The sequence below is a fragment of the Strigops habroptila genome, chromosome 1 (assembly GCF_004027225.2).
Source record: "Strigops habroptila isolate Jane chromosome 1, bStrHab1.2.pri, whole genome shotgun sequence".
NCBI classification, from domain to species: domain Eukaryota; kingdom Metazoa; phylum Chordata; class Aves; order Psittaciformes; family Psittacidae; genus Strigops; species Strigops habroptila.
This window is the reverse complement of record NC_044277.2, coordinates 40652529-40674654: the sequence shown is the minus strand read 5'-3', so window position 1 is coordinate 40674654 and position 22126 is coordinate 40652529. Positions and strand designations below refer to the sequence as shown.

Below are 22126 nucleotides of genomic sequence, written 5' to 3'. Positions count from 1 at the left end.
AAGTAACCGGAAAACAAGCTACAGAAAATTAATAAATTTGTAACACTTTTTGCTTATGTTTTTCCTAACAAAACCACATTTTAAAAATTTGCTCAAGCTTATTCCTTCACAGGCCTTTATCCAGAAATTACAGAATGGTTTGGGTTGGAAGGGACCTTAAAGATCATCTGGTTCCATGCCCCCTGCCATGGGCAGGGACACCTTCCACTAGACCAGGTTGCTCCAAGCCCCGTCCAACCTGGTCTTTAACACTGCCAGGGATGGGGTAGCCACAGCGTCTCTGGGCAACCCGTTCCAGTGCCTCACCACTTAATGTTTGAAAAGTTAAGAGGCTACCAATGTCCACAGATATTAAGGGTGGCTCTTCAAGTTTCACTGTAAGAGCAGTGAAACAAATTAGTCTGTATTTCCTCAGTTCTAGAATTAACACAGGTAATTGCAACAGCTTATGTAGAAGACAGTTTAGTCTAAACCTGGAATATATTAGTTGGAAACATAGTAAGAGTCATAAGGTGTTAGCAGAATATGAACAAATTTATCCAAATTGGTTATGGTATGTCATCTATTATCTTAGGATCTAGTGAAAAGGACAATATCCTGTGAGGTCACACTAGCAGTCACAACACTGGCTTCTTTTGTCAGCTACTTACAGAGCACACATTAATCCACAAAAAAAAAGAAAAAAAAAAAAAAAGAAAAAGGCAGCACTTATATGACTCAGTATTAACGTAAATAAAAAGCAATATTTTCCCTCTATCTATTATTTAACTGTATAAAAGCTTTCACATACAGCACTTCTGCTTTCTGGAAATGCCCCTCTGGGGTATAAAGAGAGGAGTCTGAAGAGGAAAAGCATTACATATTAAGGAGCAACACAAATAATAGGACTTCTATTCTCTTCAAACAAAGCAAGCCCAAAACAAACAGAAGACCACAAGAAGTACTGAAAACTAGTAATCAGCCCCAAATAAGTAATTAATGCTATTATTAATGTCACAAAATGGAGAAGGCTAATTTTTAGTATGTTACGAATGGTCTTATGAATCTTGGTGTTTCTCAAGTAAGTAGACCATCTTCAAGAACCAATAATACTTTCTGGGATTAAACCAGATTGTTTTTATAGGATAATCTTCATTGCCATCCTATTCAGGATTACTTCCCCATGGCATTCTGAATTTCTCCACTCCAGCATCCAGAACAGTTTTTTAAGAGACAAAATACTCAAGAACAATCTGGTGGGTTTATTTTTCTTTTTACTTTTATAAACTAATTGTCTTCTATTTCTTTTTACTAAGAATATCTATTCCTCTCATTCCACCCTTTATTTTGTTCATCTATTCTTCTTATCCCATCCTTGACCTAATCACATCTGTAGCACTCAGCTCTACTTTCACTGCTGGATAATATTGTTCTCATCTTTAAAAACCTCCTCCTTTTTGAGCCTTTTATTTGAGTGGCTACAACAGCACTTAACTGAAACATCTGTTTAGCTCCTACTTAACCCAGTTTTTACTGCAGCCTATGTTTCTGTAATTAGAAGTGTCATTTTGTAGAAACACCTAGAGGCTAGAAGAACCAGATACCCAACAGCACCCTGTGCAACACAGGTAGTCTTGGCAGTATCAAAGGTATAAAGCTTATACTCTGATGCTTTCAACTTCATTAGAATCTTACCTGAATTCAGAGTTTCAAATAAGAATTGCAATCACAAGCCATTTGTATAGTTCACATTTCCAAGAAGGAAAGGGCATGGGGAGAATGCAGGAAAAACAACAGAAAATAAATTAGTGCCATTTTATTTCTGACTTGCTATGTTCAGGTGTGATCTCAAGTAAATATTAAAAGAACAATCGTGTTGCAGATATTTTTTTTAGTATTTTCTTTTCCTTTTCAGCTACAGGCCAATTCTGTTTTCAAGTTAATTCTAAATGAGTGCTAGGCAATGATTCAATCCTTTGTCTGTGCAGCTATCAAAATAGAGCAAATTAATGTTTCCTATGGAAAACTACAAACTATCACATTCTTTCAAAGCTTTGGGGTTTTTTGTGAACCAAAACAGATCAAGATTGATCAATCGCAGTTGTCCTGGTGGTGGGCAGAATAGTCTGACTAAAGCATTTTCTGGTTATACCAAGAAAACAAAAAGAAACTTCATTTTTGCAGAAGCAATATTTTTTTCCCTACAAAATATCAGCTTACGTTATAAAACAATCACAACAGTTGTAACAAAGGACTTCTGACAAGTCTTCTAAGACAAGGACAGGAAAGCACACTATTACAAGACAGCCTCTCTACAACATGGGATATATGTCAGGTAAGACTACAAGCGGATCAAAAAAGGTAAAGTAAGGATTTGATTAAAGCAGGTTTTAATTTTATTTTTCTCTCCCTTTTATAACTTGCCCTGGTTTTGGCTGGGATAGAGTTAATTTTCTTCCTAGTAGCTGGTGCAGTGCTGCAGTTTTTATTTAGTCTGAGAAAAATGCTGATAACACACCAGTGTTGTAGCTGTTGCTAGTAATGCTTACCCTGATCAAGGACTTTTCAGTCTCTCATGCTCTGCCAGTGAGAAGGGGCACAAGAAGCTGGGAGGGAACAGAGACAAGACACCTAACCCAAACTGGCCAAAGGGGCATTCCATCCCACAGAACATCATGCCCAGTACAGAAACTAGGGGGAAGTTGGTTGGGAGCCACCAGCTGCTGCTTGGGGACAGGTTGGGCATTGGCCAGCAGGTGGTGAGAAACTGTATTGTGCATCCCTTGTTCTTGGGTTTTGTTTTTCTCTCTTTGTTGTTTCCCTTTTCATTACAATTATAATCATATTTTATTTCAATTATTAAGCTGTTCTTATCTCAATCCACGGGTTTTACCTTCTTTTTGATTCTTCTCCCCATCCCACCAGGTTGCGAAGACAGGGAAAGAATGAGCAAGCTGCTGCGTGGTACTTAGTTGCCAGATTGGTTTAAACCACCTTTAAGTATCACTATAATTTATTTGGAAGCAACTGTTTAATGTCTGTCTCAAAATATTGATTTTTAAGAGACATTACATTTGTGCCCTGTTAATATAACGTAGAAAGTAAATTTGTTCTCACACAACTGAACTACTGGGCTTTGTTATTTCTTGTTTTGAACTAGTAGAAAGCAATTTGTGGTGTAACTGAACAAACAGAGGACAGAGGATTGTCTCAGGACTTCAGCAATCAGGAAGCCTTTCCCACAAAAAAATTGAGTGCAGTTATTGCTAAAGAAAAACACTTGTAAAGTCTAATCTTAGCCTTTTCTGTACTACTAAAATTTAGACAGCTCTAGATCTTAAGCAGCCCTTAATATTAAACCCAATTCTCCAACTTTTAAGACAGAATTGAAAAAATCAGGGTATAGAACTGACCATATCATAATGTTCCCTAAATCAGATAGGCATGAGACATAACTAAGACAGTGTTCCAGTCCTACCTTGCAGAGGAAATAAAGTGTCAAAGACAATAGAAATTGTTTTCTTTGTTCAGAGTATATTGAATTGTAATACTATAAAATTATACACATGCACACAAGGCTAAACAATGTAAGAAACATAAGTTACAGTGAAAGCAAAGGAAAAAAATCTCTAGGCAAAAGGATTTTAAAAGGTTGAAATGCTCACTGGTTAAAATAATCATTTGGAAATCATAGAAAGTGGGCAATGTTTTATTCTACCAGCAGCAGAAATGCAAACTGACGTGCTGGACTCCCTCGAGAACATTCGTATTGGCTAATAAGGTATGCTGGTATGAAAATTTATCACGATTAACCACACTAATTTGTCCTAGATTTTAATAAAGCCTTCAGTATTTTTAACACAAGAAGCATTCACTTTGGCCCAGGAAAATCTTTACTTTCACTAAAAGCATACTTTCTATGAAAAAGACAAAGAATAGATGTCAAGTCACTTTGCTTATATGCTGCAAGAAGCTACTGGCTTTCCAACAGGAATGGGTATTTGAGAAACAAACAAGATAATAAGCACTCATTGTGAAATTAATACATTTTCCTAAAGGTCAAATTCTTAACAGTCAAGAACTCTGAAAATACCTCCCACGATCACACCCATCCCTAGCCTCTGCACTGGGCGCCATTCAGAAAGTTAGCTGAGAAACGACAAGTTACAAGAAGCTGGAAAATAAACAGTAACATTCAATGCAACATAATTTGATTTTTAAAAAATTGTTAACTTACCCTGCTCATAGAATCAAAACATTTTCTGACCAGCGATTCAACATCATTAGGTCTATCTTGAACATTTATCCAGTCTAATAAAGATACATTGAAAGAAGGCTGATCATCATCTTTCAATTCTACTGATGTTTCATTGTCCTGGACAGTAGCATTTTGACCAGATTCCTTATCATCTTTCACATTTTCAGGATCTGTGCCTTCCAAAGCTGAATGTTCAACTGACTTGCAAAATGAGGCTAACATTGATTTATTGTTCACTTTAGATATATCAGAATCAAGCACCAATTCAGGAGATTTCCCGTCCTCTGTTTCTTCACTTTCTGCCCCTCCATGCTCAGCAGAAGAATCCAGTCTTCCTAAACACTCTCTGTAACTATGTCTTGTTAGGCACTCCAGCAGTGGTATCTTGGCCATTATAGAAACAGCAGAACCCAAGCTTTTTTTAAAAACAATGGGGGGAAAAAAAAAATAAAAAAAAAAAATCAGTACCTGGCAGCCAGTGTGACAAAAACTTAGATACACCCCCCTCAATATAAAGTACTATTTATTTTAGAACTGAAGCACATTTCAGAATGAATTTGATAACTACCCTTTCAAAATACTGTGTTCAGTATCAACAACATGGGAGGACAGCTAAAGAAGCTACAATTTTTGTTCTCTTCCACTGCTGAATATGAGCTATTCTAAACTTCCAAGTTAACTTATATTTACAATGCAAACAGTTTGATTAACTGAGACATGCTCCTCCTTTTTTTTTTTTTTTTTTTTAACCACACAACTGGGACTTTATGTTTCCAGCCTGCATGGATACCAGTGCTTATTAGCAATAATTGAGTGTCCTCTGGCCAAGTACTTTTGCAGAGTTTGAATAGTTTCTATATGTTAGTAAAAGCTACAAAGTTAAACTTTTTTTTTTTTTTTTAAACATATTTCCATTTTATTTAAGTATCCAACATCCACTTACATTCTGTTAGGCAAAGCACTCCTATAAATACCATAATACCAAACTATAATGTCCAGAAAAATGTCAAAGATCTTCCTTGAAGTAACACCCAGAGTTTGCAGGACACAAGTATACATACATACATAAATATGCACACACTCACAACCAAAGTTATACATATACACCCAAAGTTTGTGTTATGACTTCATACTTTGACCACAGATCATCATTCTTAGTATCTGCTCAAGGGTATTAAAAAACAATTAATTCAAAAGTGCAAATACGCATTTTAACAAGTTGATTAATGTTTAAATTTATCATCTAGCTGTTTCTGCTGCACATTTGGAAGTACTCCAGCTCTTAAACAGCTGTTCATTAATGAGTATATCTTCCACATAATTTAATGCAGGTTTCTGTGTGCTGACAAATAGAAGGAAAAAAATGTCAGTTAAAACAGTGACTAGCATAGAACATAAACAATGTTCTCTGTGACACATAATCAAATAAACACATGCTTGATTAATCAGACCAAACATACAATACTCAAAAAAATAAGTTTAAAATACAGATATGGAGGCTGAATTTAATGGCAAACCTACTGTGTAAGTTTCAACTTGATATCATCTATGGACTGCAAATAGCTTGAATATACATTTTCAAACTTGAAAAGGAGTTTTTGGTAAGAGTATGTACAATCTTCCAAGTTGGCCATTATGGCAGCCCAGCCTTGATGCTGAAGATGTTCATCATGTACAAGACCTTCACAAAAGGAGCAAAGTTTCTTGGCAACCTCATACATTTCCTGGGGGAAAACAAAACAAAAAACATAAAAAAAATCCAACAAAATGCAAATCACTTCAGGTTACTACTGTGGTAACCATATGAAACATTATAGTGAGTCATTTATAAAATACTAACATGGAAAGTGTTAAATTTAGATAGCTAAAAAGGCTGTACACATTAAAACTTCACCACAATAACAAAACTTTATTCTAAATTAAAAAATAATGACAAAAAAATGGATTGTTTACTGAGAGATATTTTCAAAACAGGCAGGTGAAAGTTGCAGTTACAAAAAAACCTTATAAAATTAAATACTGCTAACATAAAATATTCAGCACACACATACATGAATAATAATGCTTGCATTAATCTGAGAGAAGGAGCTGGCAAACAAGGTCCATTAAGGAGAAAACTATTGATGAGCCAGGCAGAAGCTCGTAACAAGACAATCTATTGCAGGATCAGCCAGCAGAAGCGCAGGTGCATCAGTTGCAAGAGATCCATGAGGAAAACAGCACAACAGATAATTAACTGAAGTCTTCCACTGATTAATAAACCAGATGCAACATGATGAGCAGCAGTGCAGAGAGTCCACAAAACTCTAAATACACCCTGAAACTTTGTATATGCAAACCAATGTGGAAGCTTTTCTGTTAAAGAACTGGATGACATAAAGGCATTTTACTGACCTGAAGAGGTGAAAAATTACATCCTACTTGGCAGAGTTAAAATAGAGACCTACCTATAACAAGCACCGTATCTTACTGAAAGTGCACTATCAGCAATGCCTATTATATTCAATTCCAAGGCTTTAACTAGTAGGAAGAGTAACAAAGTTTACCAACTTAAGAAAACAGGCTGTCCCCCTCGAAGCGCCTACTACTCAAACATCAAAATGAGAAAGTAAAACAAAATTCACACAATAAATTCTTCAGCTTGATACTTTGTCAATAACATACTACATGGAATATATTCTCCTGAGCATACCTGTGTGTTGGGTTTTAGTATCTACCTATCCTCCAAGACAGAAAATCTTTTTTGCCAGTCAAGCATACTGCTAAACTAGGACTGAATGTATAACTTTCCTCTGCTATAGTACATGTGAGAAAACCATACAAGGAGAAACAGGTTATACAAATACAGCGAAAAAGCAGTGTTAAAAACCCAACACATCAGTACACTTCAGAATGCATTTGCTGCTGACCACATGGTTAGCAGCACATATGGATATCCAAAAAAATTTAGAGCCCAACAACTTATCTTCCTGAAACAAACCACAAAACGGCAGAGCATTCTATCCAAATATTTCAGAATTATTATTGATAAAACGTGAAAGCTATGAACACCCTTCCCTTCTGTTAAAAGTCCAGGCCTTGTCTTAAGCAGCATGACAAAATTCCACTGTCCTTCAAATCACTGGTATTTAAACTACCAGCATATGAACAATGAATACAGAAACTTACTCATTCATGCAACTCCAAGGAAATCAAAAGCTACTACAAATTTCACGTCATAGTAAAGATGGTATTTGTTGTCTTGTTTTCTAAACTTTGGTCACATCTGCTGCATGAGCTCTCACTTCCTAAATCAAAATCAACCAATAAAACAAGCAGAACAGCATTCAGATAGTCTGAAGAAAATTACTTGCAGACTTTAGCACTATCTCCAGTTCATCTAAATAATTTAAATTCACATAAGTTGACTATTGCAATGTTGACAATTTGAAATTAAGAAAATAATAAAGAAATGTTCATTTTGTATATAGGTTACTCAAAGGCAAATTCTACAGCGTATAAAAAAGCAGAATTTCTGCTTCCTCAATTATATTAAGAACCAAAGTACAGGCTGGTTTATCCTAAGATATACTAAAAAATATACAAAAAGTATGAAGCTGAAAAGGTAACTGAATGTCCCCAGTGTGTTCTAATGTATGTCCTGGGAATGTACACATGCATTTTACTTTCAGTTCACAAACCCTATTCTCTTCCCAAGTCACCCTTCCTCAAGAGCATATCTAGAACCACACATTAGTTTGAAGACTAAAACTATATAAGCCTTCTACAAAATCAAAACTGATCATACAGTCTTTTTATGCAGCTTCTTCAAGAGAATATCACCGTTTACTGGGGAAAGTAGACTGGACTTCTAAAGAAACATTTTTTGTTTGAAGGTGGGAGAAGACCTGCATAGAGGCTTTTTCTTAGTTCTATTTTTCTTTGGACAGACTCACTTAGCACTGCACAGCTCAAATGTCTCATAAGGAAATGCATGCGCTAGGCTTGGTATGACCAGACCTTCTACCCTAAGACATATTCCTAACTAGTGGCCAATGTTTGCTTTTTTAGATAGATTTACTTCTCATGTTCACAGTGGAAGTTGAAAGTTAAAGTTAGTGTTGTCCTATGAAGCTTTATTATATGTCATTCTTGATTCTGCCTTGAAAACCTAAGTGTTGTCAATTTAAGATTTTAGTTTTAACAAGGTTGTTTTCTCAAGAAAACATTTGCAAACACAAACCAGAATTCATAAGTTAACAATTATCTTTTTTTTTCTTTTTGGGGGGGTGGGATGGGGGAAGAAATGGATCATCACAATTGAGACTGCTTGTTACACTACTGATGACCAGCACTGCCACTCTGCATCTACGAGGCTAACCTGTGGCAATTTACACAGATTTAACCAAACCAGAAGCTTGTGTCCCAACTCCTAGAAAAGTGAAAGTAAACAGTATTTCCCAGAGCAGCAAATTAGTGTTTATTTTTTAGAAACCACGTAACAGAAGGGCATTCTAATAAGTGTCAGGATTTGTCATTTGACAAAATATTTGTTGTATTTGTCATTTGTCAGAGATATGCCCAAAGAAACTGTTATATAAAAGCAAAAATACCCCAACGCCATTTAAGTATTCAACCAGGTATTCAATTGTCTGATGAGCCACAGCTCCTTGTTGTATACACAGGGGACATTAAAACAAAAACTCCCCTTATGAAAGCATCATAAATAAGATACTGAGAGATAAAACACTTTCTGAACTATTTAGAACTCAAACTGAACTAACGTTAAGCTCAAAATTAATTAGCCTAAAAAAAATAGATAAGTTTCTTTCAAATAACATGTTTTCAAAGTTACCTGTAAGCTAATATATTATAAATGAAATTGTACAACTAAACAGATACATGGCTGTTTCAGGGCGCATATGCAAGATATTACAACAGCATTACTTATTATCACCCTCTCAAAGTTATTTTTACATCTGTACCCATGTGCCAAAGAATTCTCTCGGGGGGGGGGGGGTACGTACGGACGACAAGCAGTAGAATTCTGTTTACATGGATGAACCTGAATACAACTAGAGTTCGCAAGAACTCAGTACTGCTTTTGATGCTGGTTTCTTAGGCCATGTCATGAAATAAGCTCATTACTTTCAAATAGTAAAGAATATTACTGTGTTAGAAATATTTACTTGGACTCCTAGGATTCAAACTTCAAACCACATGGAGTAACTATTTGTCCACCTATCAGAACTGTTTCAGTCTTAGACTATACCAAGCAGATAACAGTGCAGGGAACAAAAACAGTGTTAGACCATTATTTTATTTTCTAATGCTGCATGGAGGGGTCAAGAAGAAAACACAGTTTCAGTCAAACTTACAAGCCTGCTTTCAAAATGTGAGGGTGTGCAGCAAGAAAATGAAGTGGTAAAGCATTTTGCTTCCCTTGGAAATATCTATGTGGCTTAAAAGAAATTAAGAAATTAAAAGCTACATAGATTATGTCTTTCATATCATTCCATCACTACTGAAATACATCTTCAAGTGATTTGGCTTGCTCTTCCTGACACGTCCATAGACAACATTTCTGCAGAGACCTCCTCAGGCTACTTTAGAAGGATCAACACCAATCTATTTCAAGTAACTGGTTATGTCTGCATGCAGAAAAGAATTAAGCAGCTCTCTGCTAAATTAATAAAGTCTAAAAACCAAATTATGTCAAGCATATAAATAAAGGCGTGCAACCCAACATATGTTTTAACACTTCTGAGTAAAGTTGCCAGCTCCAGCAGAGAAAATGAAACCTGCCTAACAACAGGCTTACTTTTGTCATTGATTTTTCACAAATCCACATGCAGGGTAATTGGCAGACGCCCAATGGATCACAAAGCATAAAAATTTACTTCAGTTGCCTCGTAGAGCTACATCCATCTTACTCAGTTATATCAGCATACCTAGAACACTGACAGCTTCATCATACCACTGGAACAGGGACCTCAAGATGCACCACTACCAGTACAAGACCAGACAAATCCAGGCTAATCTCAACTTGCTGTTACATTGAAGAGTAAATGAAAGCATCTTCACCTCCTAATTTGTCAAGAAATTCACAGGCCCACCAGAAAGACTTCTATCTTTAGCTAGGTGCTTTAACAGAATGTTTACTTTAACTACTTCCTTCGATCATCATAACTTAAAATTTAGATCATTCTTCTGATTATAATTACTTTTGTTTAATATGTCTCAACACAAATCAGTAGAAGCAATAAAGTGCATTTTATCTAAAACAGAAATTAACTGATAGAGTGTTTTCCATCAATTTCAGGACTTTGTCTTTGCATCCTGTTGTTGTAATTCTGCTCATCTGAATGAAAGGAAGGTCTGTTTGTCTTGAGTGGTCTTTGGACTTACCTCTAAAGAACAAAAGTTCTCACGAAATGCAGGGTTCTTTCCATTCTCTACAACCCTGTGGTAAAAGGAAACAAGTCATCAAAGTCCTCTATTGCCATGTGTCTGAAATCCTGTAAAAAGGGCTCCTTACAGGTTTCAATCACCCTAAAAATCAACCTCAGGCCAACAAAGAAGATCCTAGAAAGCAAAATTACACACATCTATACTCTGTAACAGCAGATAAATGCTTCCACAATAGGTAACTTTTCTTGCTTATCAAAGATAGTAACCAAGACCATTATCTCCAATTCATAAATCTCCAACTAAAACACCGGTAAAGCTACTAGACTAACCACTTTAAGATTTCAGTTTTTAAAACCTATGATTGGAACAATTCACTGTGATTTCTCTCCTTTCATCAGACAGCTGATTATTCCATTCCCCCTTAACAGTGGCCATTTTTGGTGACTGCATGCTTTGGACATTTGTCCACGCAGCTCATAACTTATTACATACTCGGAAAGTATTTATTTCATCAGCATAATACTTAATAAGTTGTTCTGTAAGTCACAGTTTAATGAGTTTTTCTTCAGTACTGTTTTCACTAGCTCTTCACTACAACATTAAAAGCGGGCTTGGAGAAGTTAAGCGGCAAAATTTCGCCTCCCCTCCCAAAAAATACCAACAAGCTGATATAAACCATCACAGCCAGAAAATCAAACCATGGTACAAGCCAAGTGATAATTTCTACTAGCTTGATACAAGCCACCCAAATCCTTTTTCTCCTGGTGAATTTTCAAAAAGCTTGATCTAACAATTCTGGTTACAAAGGCCAACCAAAACAAATGCTAGATCTTTTAGTATACCTAACTACAACCTACTCCATTTTAACTCCACCCAGCTATACTACTTTAAAAAATTATGAGATTGATCACTAATCTCAGTCACAAAGAAATGTGGACTTCTGTGAAGGAGCTAGAAGTGTGTCTGGCTATTAGACTAATAATTTAGATGAAAAGAATGAATAGCACTAATTTGGCTACACAACTCTTGTAAACACTACAATGCCTTAAAGAACATTAACATTTTAAAGTAACTCTTTTCCAGAGGGTCTCAAAACTGCTTTTCTCTAAATAATAGATACACAGCTTTCAGGAAGCATGATTATACTTCTTGGTTGAAGTATTATGAAGTATTTAGAACTAAACCGAGAATGAGCTAGGTACTATGGCTTACAGCCGTGGTTTTATGCAACCAAATTAAGTGACCACAGAGTTTCTCATCCTCATTCCCATTCCTCAAATAAAAACTGACCAGAACTGACAGTTTGATGATGACAACAGCAGCATCACATGAAATGCAGAACACACCTACTAATAGAAAGCCCAAGTTTCCAATAGCCTTTCTGGGAGAAATAACACAGGAACTTCAGTTAGATCACTAAAAGAAAATAAATAGTACTTTTTAAAAGGCTGAGGTACCAGAAACTATTTTAAGCAGTGTAAAAGACCACAAGATATGACAATATTCACATAATGTAGCTTATAGCACAATGTCCTGTGTAGAGAACAGCTTGTCTTCTAAGGTGGTGTGTATGTAACTTTTTGCAAACACTCTGTGCACATACTGCAGCTCAAGGACAAAACTGCTGAACTGGAAGAGAGGTGGGAAAACAGACTAGTTGTGAAAAGGCAAGCTGCAATCCTTTAGGCACAGACATCTCAAAAGTACAATATTTAGTCAAAGGGAAACTAAGATACTGGGACAGAAAATGAAAACAGGCTTAGAAAGTTGCTGGAACTGGATTTAAAAGCCAGTCAGTAGATGTAACAAACACTGACCATAAAGGATCTGGTAAAAAAGCCTTATAAAACAAAGACATCATGCCACATACGACGTGTGGATTTCAGTTTAATTAGTAAAGGAACAAGTTATGCTAACAGACATAGCTTATCTAAAGCTACCCAATTTTTATACCGTGAATTCTACATAATGAGATCCCATGTAATGAAAAAGAACTTGGGAAAATCTGTATAGATGTTGAAATCATGAAAGCAAGAAGAAAAAACTGAGGTACGTTGATATGATAATTATTGTACTGTGAAAAACCAAACAGGAGGTAATAAGTTTCCCACAGGAATAATCTTTGGTTAGGAGGTATTAAAATCTAAAAAAGGATATATGTAAGTTAATGAAATTAGTTTCAGTTGGGGGGGGGGGGGGGGAAGGCTGCTTTTACATATACCTATACTCTATACGTATATGTACAAAAGGCTATAAGAATGCCAGGGCCTCAGCTGTGAGCTAAAAGATGACTTTTGTTTATACCTGAATAGTAACTAAGGATATCTGAAAATTATGGCAAAAAAAAAAAACCAACATAAAAAGCAAAAGCAGAATTTAAATCAATAATGGTCAGTTTCAGACAGGCAAAAACACAAGGGAGAGGAAATAAAGGCATGGATTAATAGAAGTATTTCTTAAAGGAAAATCTAGAACTATTTGTTATTGTGAGAAAAAAGGTTAATGGCCATATACCAATACATACAAAGAAAGTATCAGAAAAGTGAATCAAAAATATCTGTCCCCTTTCTCCACAGTAGGAATCAGGTTCAAAGTAAGGTAAGGTTAAAAAACTATACCTTTCATACAGTTCTAAAGCATAGCTGCCAGGTAGTATACAGTTCAAGTCTGAGATACCAAAAAACATTATTAAATTCAACAGTTTTCAGGCAGGCTTAAAATGACAGAGAAACAAAATAGAAATAAAAGTCTTCACACCCTGAAATATTCATTATCTTCCACATGAGTTTGCCTATTACTGATTATGCAATGATTTAGATTGCAACTTTCATTTTGCTACTACAAAACATTTTAATCATGTATTAGTTGTAAATATTAATCAATTAAACTGCTCTAAATAATTACGACAGGCAAAATCTCTCCATCAAGTACCACCACTCTGCTTTTCTGGTAAAGCAGGTTACTGTTTCTCTAAAATTAATAAAAAGACACAGCTTGGATCATTATAAGGCAGATTTTGCATGCCCATTTTGCAGGAAGTCTCCTGTACAGTACTCTCAGTGTGGCTCTGGATGTATCAATCTCACAGCTATGGAAGTTCAGAGCCTTTTTAGCTCCCCCCCAGATCTTAATCAATTTTGAGAAAGATTAATATCCCATGTTCCCTCTTCCTCCCAGACAAGAGGCTTATGGTGAACCATGAAGAAGATTAATGTTCTGACCACATTTCCAGTCCTTCCTCAGTTTCTTTTGAATTAACTGTTCAATATGCTTCAAGCAGGCATCATGAAAAACTGCTTTAGTATAATACTTCAATACTCCTTTATACAATTTTTACACCTTGGTACATCTCAAGTTATGACAGCCTATTTACTAATCTTCCACTATATAAGATGGTTTTCTCATTCTCCTGACCTCCCGAAGTAGTACTCAGTGCATTTTCGCAGCCTAATACAGAGGCTACAGCTTTGAAAGATTTAAAATCTTGGATAAATTTCACTGTGGTTGTAAAGGTGTATCAGATTTACAATTATTACTACCCATTTAATCTTTAAATAAATTTCTAAGTCATTCACAAAAGATTCTACTATCATTGTAGCCTGTCGACAAGCAGGGAAAAACTGGAAGAAGTGGGGAACAGACAATAATGTCTTTCCAGATAACTCTACAGGCTAAAAATAAAACCTCCATTCTCCTCAGATACATGCTTACAGACCTCTAGATAGTAAATTTCTCTCCCCATCCCATAATAATATTAATAGGTGCCATCAATGGAAGGGTTTATTTTCTTCTTGCAAATCATCTCGGGATTACTCTCTCTAGATAAACTTTTCAGTCTCTAGCTAAATATTACAGCTCCAGTTGGCCAATAAAAGCTGTGCTCCACGCAGAGACCTTTAAGAGTGTTTCTGAAATATGGCTTCTCTTACAAAAGAACTGAAACCAGATCTTTACTGAACCAGTAAATATCTAAACAATTAATTTAAAAGCAGAAACACCGCAATAAACTTGCTTGCTCTGCATATTAGTACATCCTTTAGAATCAAGGGCAAAGAGAAGGTAGCACTAACAATGCTTTTCAACTAAGTGAGGGTATTTTTTTTAATAAAACTCCTGGAATATAAAAAGCTTACTCCAGAGAAATCTACTCTATCAGTGTACACTAACTTCGCCTGATCAAAACCAAAATTAAAAATCTTCAAGACCGCAAAATCAGGGATGGCATGAAGAAACAAGATAAAGTATCAACAATGAGAAATGTGAAACTAAGTACCACCACCTTTCACTTCCGTTCACCTATGCAAAACATGATGAAGACCGTAGTAATTACTACAGCCCCCACTTCCTATCAAATCAATGTTAAGCATTTAGCAGATACCAGTCTTGCTGACTTTTAAAACATCCTCTTAACTCAGAAAAAATTGTTTTAAAGCACTTTCAGTTTCAGCTGCCAAACTCAGAATCCTCACACTCTTCAATGAGCACAAATGAAAACCTCCCACTCCTAGCTGAATTCACATTGATATCCCCTCTTCTCTGTATGACGATCACGCAATTCACAGATCCCTAATAACTCAAGGTCCTATTTACTAAATCAGGAGTAACTGTCAACAGGTGGCAGAGACAGCAAGAGAATCTACTGGACTCAGTCCTTGCCTTAAATCTGATAGTATGTCAAGGTCAGATTATCCAGGCTAACTTTCCTCCTCCTGACACGTCAGAAGGCCAAGGGGGAAAACAAAAACACTCCTGTACTATATGCAAGATTTAGCACTTTTCTCTGAATTCAGCTGTACAGTATTAAAAACAAGCCACTACAAGTGCTAAATATTCTTCTGGACTGTATTAAAGTTGCTACTGAAACTAAGAAACTTTATTACCAAGACAACACGCTAGAACTATATATTACTATTTCTTTTGTGGTAAGTGCTATATATAACCACTTGTCACTTCCCAGCCATTGGAAGTTCAGATGTGACAAAATTTAACACATTTAAATGCAAAATTTTAAAAGGAAAATGAGGGCAGTATTTCCTAACATGAAGAAAAGCAATCAGTCCAGCTACTGAAGGCATTCTGTCACTCTCTCAAACAAGTGGCCGCTCCTATGGCATGCACACTTTATACCTTACTAACACGTTGCAGGGACCTATTTCGCCCTACCGAAATAATACAGAAGTAATCAAATTGGAATTCTGACAAGTTTGTTTCTATGTAACTAAAAGCCAGCACTCCATAAGAGACCTGAATTTTAGGAAATGGAAGCTTAATTTTATTAATTCCTCAGCAGTTGTTTTGATATCAGATGAAATAGAAGCTTGGCAAGGAGCTTTTAAAAAATTTCTACTTGGGTTAACAACACTTGCAACGTAACTTTTCTGTTTTCAGGTTGAGGCAGACTGAAGACACTGAAAATAAGGCAGAGCGTTAAGGCATGGATCCAAAGCAAACAGATTGCTTTCATTTTGCAAGTGCTGTAAACATACGCATCCATAAAAGCTGTATTACATACAGTACACTTTCGAAAGAAGCTCTGAACATGCTGAAGAAGCAAGCACATTTCAATACCTACCTTGAAACTTCCAAGACAAAGGCTCTGAAGAATACATCAGCACTAATATACATACCATCCTTACTGTCTTTTGAACAAACTATTTCATAATTTATATCAAGCTTCCCCTTCGACATAAAAAAAAAGTTATTTTCCTTCTGTGCAAGAACAGTAAGAATTTACTTACCACTGCAAGTTGTGTCCGCGACGCTACCGTATGAAACACTGCAGGCATCATGAGAGATTCTTCTACTTTCAATTCCATCTCATTCTCTGCTGAAAATGTAGTTTTGGGGATAGCTGGTGGACGTTCACACAAGATCATTTCTTTGTTGAATAAAAATATTGGGTTGGTATCCTACACTCAAGAAGAAAATGAAAATAAACACTGAGTAAAAGCAACATACTGTTCAACCACCGATTACCTCATCATGTGGGTAAAGTGTCTTAAGGATTATGTTACGATCTACACATATAAGCTCAATACATAAACATCTGTTTCTCAGTGCAAGGAAATACAGCAAACAATACACTACAGAAAAATACTTAAAAATCCCTCAGTAAAACATCCTTTCCTTCCCCTGTAACTGACAGTTTAGACAAAGAATGCAGTATGCACTTACTGTTCCAGCACTGTAACTACACACTCTTCTGTCTGGTGCCATACACTCTCCTCCATTGACAACCAGTACTTGGTGCTGAATGGCAATCTTATACTTTGTTTGAATTGCATGTTTCAGATCAGCCACACTGGAAAGAAAAAAAATGGGAAGAGGGCATTATTAGCAGATTTGTGCCTCTAATGTTACATATTCCTGTAACTGACAGAGGTGACTTGCCTGTGTTGAAGCAGAACTGTTTTTTAAAGGACTACTACTTTTTATTCTGCCCAACGACACATTTTTAAGTTTTGTAAGTGTTATAATGTGTTGCATTCTGGACACCCAGCTAATAAGCTATCAGCTAAAAGAAGACAGCCTCTACATTACTGGTAACTTATCAGCAATCTTTCTCCAAGAAGATCCTACACCATGCAGAAATTCTGGATTACATCACATTATGCTTTTAGGATAATAACTGTATAATCCATACTATGTTCTTTGAATTTATACTTCATGAACACACAGCTGACTTACTGAAGCCCTAAAAGATGACAACAAGAGTATTAACTCTTCATTATGTGTAACACAATTTCACCTAATTAATTCTGATTCACTTTTTGTGAAGTAACATAGAGCAGTTAACAGGAAATTAAACAATCCATATGCAACAAATTCATAAAAACATTACAGACACTTTTAATGCAGAAAAAGCAGATCAATAAGCCATCCCTGGTTTAACTTACCACCCTTGTACCTTTAATTCTCAGTGATGACATCTTCATGTTACTGCTTATTTTAGACAGTTCTAGACTTTGTCTTGGAAGATACAGACAAACAATAAACTAAACAAGAATTTACTATTATGATACAGTAACTGACCCAAACTATAACACACTGGGGTAGTCCCTGTGCAAAGATATTAAAAAGCTTCATAGTATCAAGTGAATAATCAATATAAGCATCAATGGTTTTGATATAACTGGCTATATGTTACTTGAAAAAAAGATCAATTATCTAAAATAACCATGATTCAATATGACATCATGAATTCACTACAAACATCTCATGAGCACAAGCTTGTTCTCACTAGCTGTGTTACAGTAACCATTCACCTATCATCTCCATTATCTTTGGGAAGTATATAGCTTGGCCTTTCCAGGAGACAGGCAAAGAACCCAGGAAACAGTCTTGCTAGAAAGAGCATATATATACAAATATAGGGAATAAAAAGTTTAACTGTTCAACTGAAGAGTCTTCAATTTTGTGTGGTTCAGCCACTGGAAAGCTTCTTTCTCAAAGAACTATCCAACTGAGCAAAAGTCAGCCTGTACCAGACTATTAGATGCCTAGTCTGGCAGTTCAGATGCTGTACCTCACTCACCATGATTTAGGAACAGAGTATCTCACTGTACCAGACAGCATATGGAGGTGCTGACACATCTGCAAACAACCCAGTACATCCACAACGGTTTAGATGAAACACTATTACATGCCGAGTGTCAGCAGACTTGGCAGAGGAGCATACAGCATAGACAGTCTTGGTGCCCTTCCACCCCAAACAAGTTTCAAAATCCAGATTCATTTGTTGAATCATGAAAATTACAAACAGGGATTCAATGGATTTGAGCACAAAAAACATGGTAGAAGCCTTTATAGCACAATTACTTGCAACTCATTCATCACTAATAGAATATGAATACAGCAGGTAAGCTTGGCCCTTGCTAGCTCCAAGATGTATGGACTATCACAACACATTATTTACTTATTAGATCAGAGTCCCACAAGAGAACAAGGAAAAATGACACACCTAGTATATTTAGACCTTTCTAAAAGAAAGATGCTTTTAATGTGCAGTGAAAAAAATAAATATAGCAAAGTTTCCGGGACTTAACTGTGATTCTGTAACATTGCTCACGTTTCAGGCAGTTGGGCATTCGGAAGTTCATGTTTTATATACAAAATGCTGTAAAACATTTTGGAGCCTTACAACATGTGACAGAAGCAACTTTTACCCATTCTGGATATGGGACAAAAACCTACATACTGGTTCTTTAGCATGCAATCTAAAAATACTAGAGAGTGTACATTTTCCTCAGGATGAATGTATACTGACAGGAGAAAGAGCTATCTGCAGGATTGCTTCTGTGATGCTAGTCAGGAAAAAAATAAACCTTCTACAGAGGAATCCTAAATAAAAGGTCACAGAAGATCAGGAGTCATTCTGACAGTTTTTTTCCAAAAAGCACCAAATGTAACATCAGACTCAGCTAAGAGCAGGCCATGCTCTGTCACTGCCCCAGAAAGTAAACAACCTCTCTGCTCTTTTGTGGGACCTCAAACACACACAATCATCTGCAAGCCACTGAACATGCTAATTAAATAAATAAATAAATAAAAATTAAAAAGAACCCAAATTCACTCAAATACATGAAAACCTAGAAGACAACTACATGTAAAAAGTAACTATCATCTCTCCTGAACTCAGTATACAAAAAAGTATTTATACTTTTTTATTTTAATTTTAAGCAGCACACAATTACTTTACTTTCTTACTTTTGTACAGCAAGTTCCGTATCAAAGGTAAGGGTAGTTCCAGTGTTGACCAAAAATACATATAGCTTCATGATGATTTCTTTAGGTCTCTGAAGTTTAGAACTTCCACTGCTAAAATCATTTAGAAACTGGGGGAAAAATATAAATAAAAAAAACACAAACCAAAGTGTTAGTTCCACATGAGTTACAAAAGACACATCTACATGCTTCTGGGGAAAAAAAACCCGAAAAACCAAACCAAACAAAAAAACACACAACACTTATGTAGTAGGTGAATGCATCAGCTCCCACATTCCACAGTTCTTTATCTAATACTAAACATACACATGCTCCTCTCACCAGAAATATGGGCAAGGTAAGCCTCTGCATACGCAGACGGTTAGAAAAACACATGAAAATATACACTCAGGAAAATAACAAAGCCACCATCTCAGCTCATTACCTGGCTTTCTCATTTTTTGAAGGCCCAGATACAGTCAATTCCAGACATCTTTTGTAGATTTTACAAACAGCAGCATGATCTATGCTGTAAGTATTCATTCCTCAACTTACAGCTACAAAGTCTGTCTTTTTGTACTTCTCCATAATTAAGTAACAATTTAAAAAAACATTTTCCTCTGTTTTCGGCACTAGCTGTGAATGAACTTGAATGAACACTTGGGGATGCATTTTCAGTCCTGTGCCCTATAAGCACCTAGATGAGTGACTATAAGTACACATTTTTCCAGTGCATATAACATGAAAAACTTTGACCTGCTTTTTAAAACACTGAGATTTAATCTTGAGATTTTATCACTGAAATACTCCATACTTCTGAGCCTTTTACTCTTCTCCTCTATAGGAGCTCGGAAGTTTATGAATAATTTCCTCCACACTAACAAAGCTGCTACAGAAGTACAACTAGCACTGCAGTCACTAATGACCGGAAATTTTTTTGATGTGGAAGGAGTTATGAAAAGTTAAGCTATAAAAGTTTTGGCCACTGAGCAATATTCTTTTATCGTTATAAAAACGATAAAAACTTTTGGGATTAAATTACTTCACAGAAAATGTAAGACCCTCTTTCCCTGAAATATGAACACGACACGCACACAAGGTCTACACAGCTTATTGTATTATTCTAAAATGAGTCTGAATTTGCATTTCTCTCTTTGACAAAACACCATTAAAATGTGGAGGGGGGAGAGGTTTTACCAGAATAATAATTCCAGAAAGTCAAAAGAGCTTTCTTCCAAGACAGTGGCTTTCCACGCAGTTTTCAAGCCTTAATTATAGTACATAAACTAGTTGAAACATGCATTTTCACAACAAGGCTTCAGAAACAGAACTATATCAAATAAAAAAACCCCTAGTTACATAATTTCATCTGAATTGAGATCAGTTGTCCTTGCACTTGAACTCTACTGCATTCCCTGGCACAAGTTTCAATTTATATTGGAATAAGAAGAATATACTCTATAAACCAAAGTTATTAAACAGACAAAAACTGATGAACGCTATGAACAAGCTAGGAATAATTTATTACTGAATTCTTTGGCCTAGGTTTCAGAATCAATATCATGTGTAAAGACGTTTTTCACAGAAGGTATTTTTGGGACTGTCCAGGAAGAATTAGAAAGATATGTTAAATACTACAATGCTTAAAGTGACTATCCCTCACCAAAAATACCTCTTTTCCACCTAAGGTGAGTAAGAGGCTTGTATAGCATCATAGACACTATGTGAGTTTTGCCCATATAAGTTTTCATATAAACATTACTTTCCAAGCTGAAGTCAATCTGTCTGGAATCTCGCGTACATAAAATGAAATTTTAATCAAATGTTTATCCCTTCATACCTTAACACTAAAGCTATTTAAAACATAAAAAAGAAGAAAAAAGAAAAAAAAATGTTATCAAGAGAATATATTATCAAGATCAAAATTTATGACAGCATCTGCCATGTGTACATCAGCAGACTCAAACTTTTAAACTTGAAGCAAAAAAAAGATTTACCTTCAGGCACTATACAGAGCTACCAACTTCAAATTCAAGAGGGGAATAAATACATGCATTCGCTTCACTTGATTTTTGGCAATGGAGTAGCATGGCTGTTTAAAGCCAGAGAAGATCTGCAATGAAAAGATAAAGAACGCAATTACAGGTATTATCAAAATATCAGGATTTTATGGTCACCATTGCATCTAACCCAGAAATCAGCGTATGTCAATGCTAGAAAGAATAATTATGTGGTAGTATATTTTTAATTAACAGTGCTATCCAGTTACAAGTCTGCTCAAAACTGCTACATACCTTAATGTTTTTGTCCGTAAGTTTGCTTTAAAATAACCATTAGTGATATTCTTCAGTACTTACAAGAAGGTAAATTTAGTTCACTAAAAAGAACTGCTTGTATTTCCATTAACTGAACACATTTTTCAGAACAGAATGCTGACACGATGATGCTAAGAGCAATAAAGTCATAACAAAATGCAACTTATCTAAGAAAATCCCATGTAAAAAGGTACACATGATACTGCTGTCGAATTAACAGCCTTTTCCTGAAGTTGTACCCAACAGATTCCTGCAGGAATCGGCATCGCTTTCCTTACTTGTAACAAGACGACCTTGTTTGCTAAACCATTCACTTACTTACAAAACATTTGTTAGATGTGAGGGTTTGTTTTGTTTCTTTAAACAAACTGAAGATGTTACCATTCCCAGCTGCTTGTCACTGGCATCCTTGCCAGGGGCTTCCTCTCCCAGAACTGCTGTTTAAACTACAATGGAAACTACAACAATCAAAATGAGCCAG

At 35.8% G+C, this 22126-nt stretch overlaps 1 protein-coding gene across 4 annotated transcripts in view; it reads right to left on the bottom strand.

The window, feature by feature from the left end:
* Window positions 1-21444, bottom strand: part of RB1CC1 (RB1 inducible coiled-coil 1) — a 59703-nt gene extending 38259 nt beyond the window's left edge. For 2 of the 4 annotated variants that reach the window (XM_030494007.1, XM_030494094.1), the window contains exons 1-6: window positions 21328-21444; window positions 19334-19461; window positions 16802-16928; window positions 16366-16536; window positions 5759-5961; window positions 4217-4652 (exon numbers count right to left, since the gene is read on the bottom strand). In XM_030494007.1, coding sequence (XP_030349867.1) covers window positions 4217-4652; window positions 5759-5961; window positions 16366-16536; window positions 16802-16928; window positions 19334-19404 — 1008 coding nt within the window. In that variant the 5' untranslated portion in view covers window positions 19405-19461; window positions 21328-21444. Of the gene's footprint in view, window positions 1-4216; window positions 4653-5758; window positions 5962-10624; window positions 10680-16365; window positions 16542-16801; window positions 16929-19333; window positions 19462-21327 lie in introns of those variants that run through there. The other 2 variants (XM_030494267.1, XM_030494183.1) reach the window with 2 other exon arrangements.
* Window positions 21445-22126: the final 682 nt, after the last annotated feature.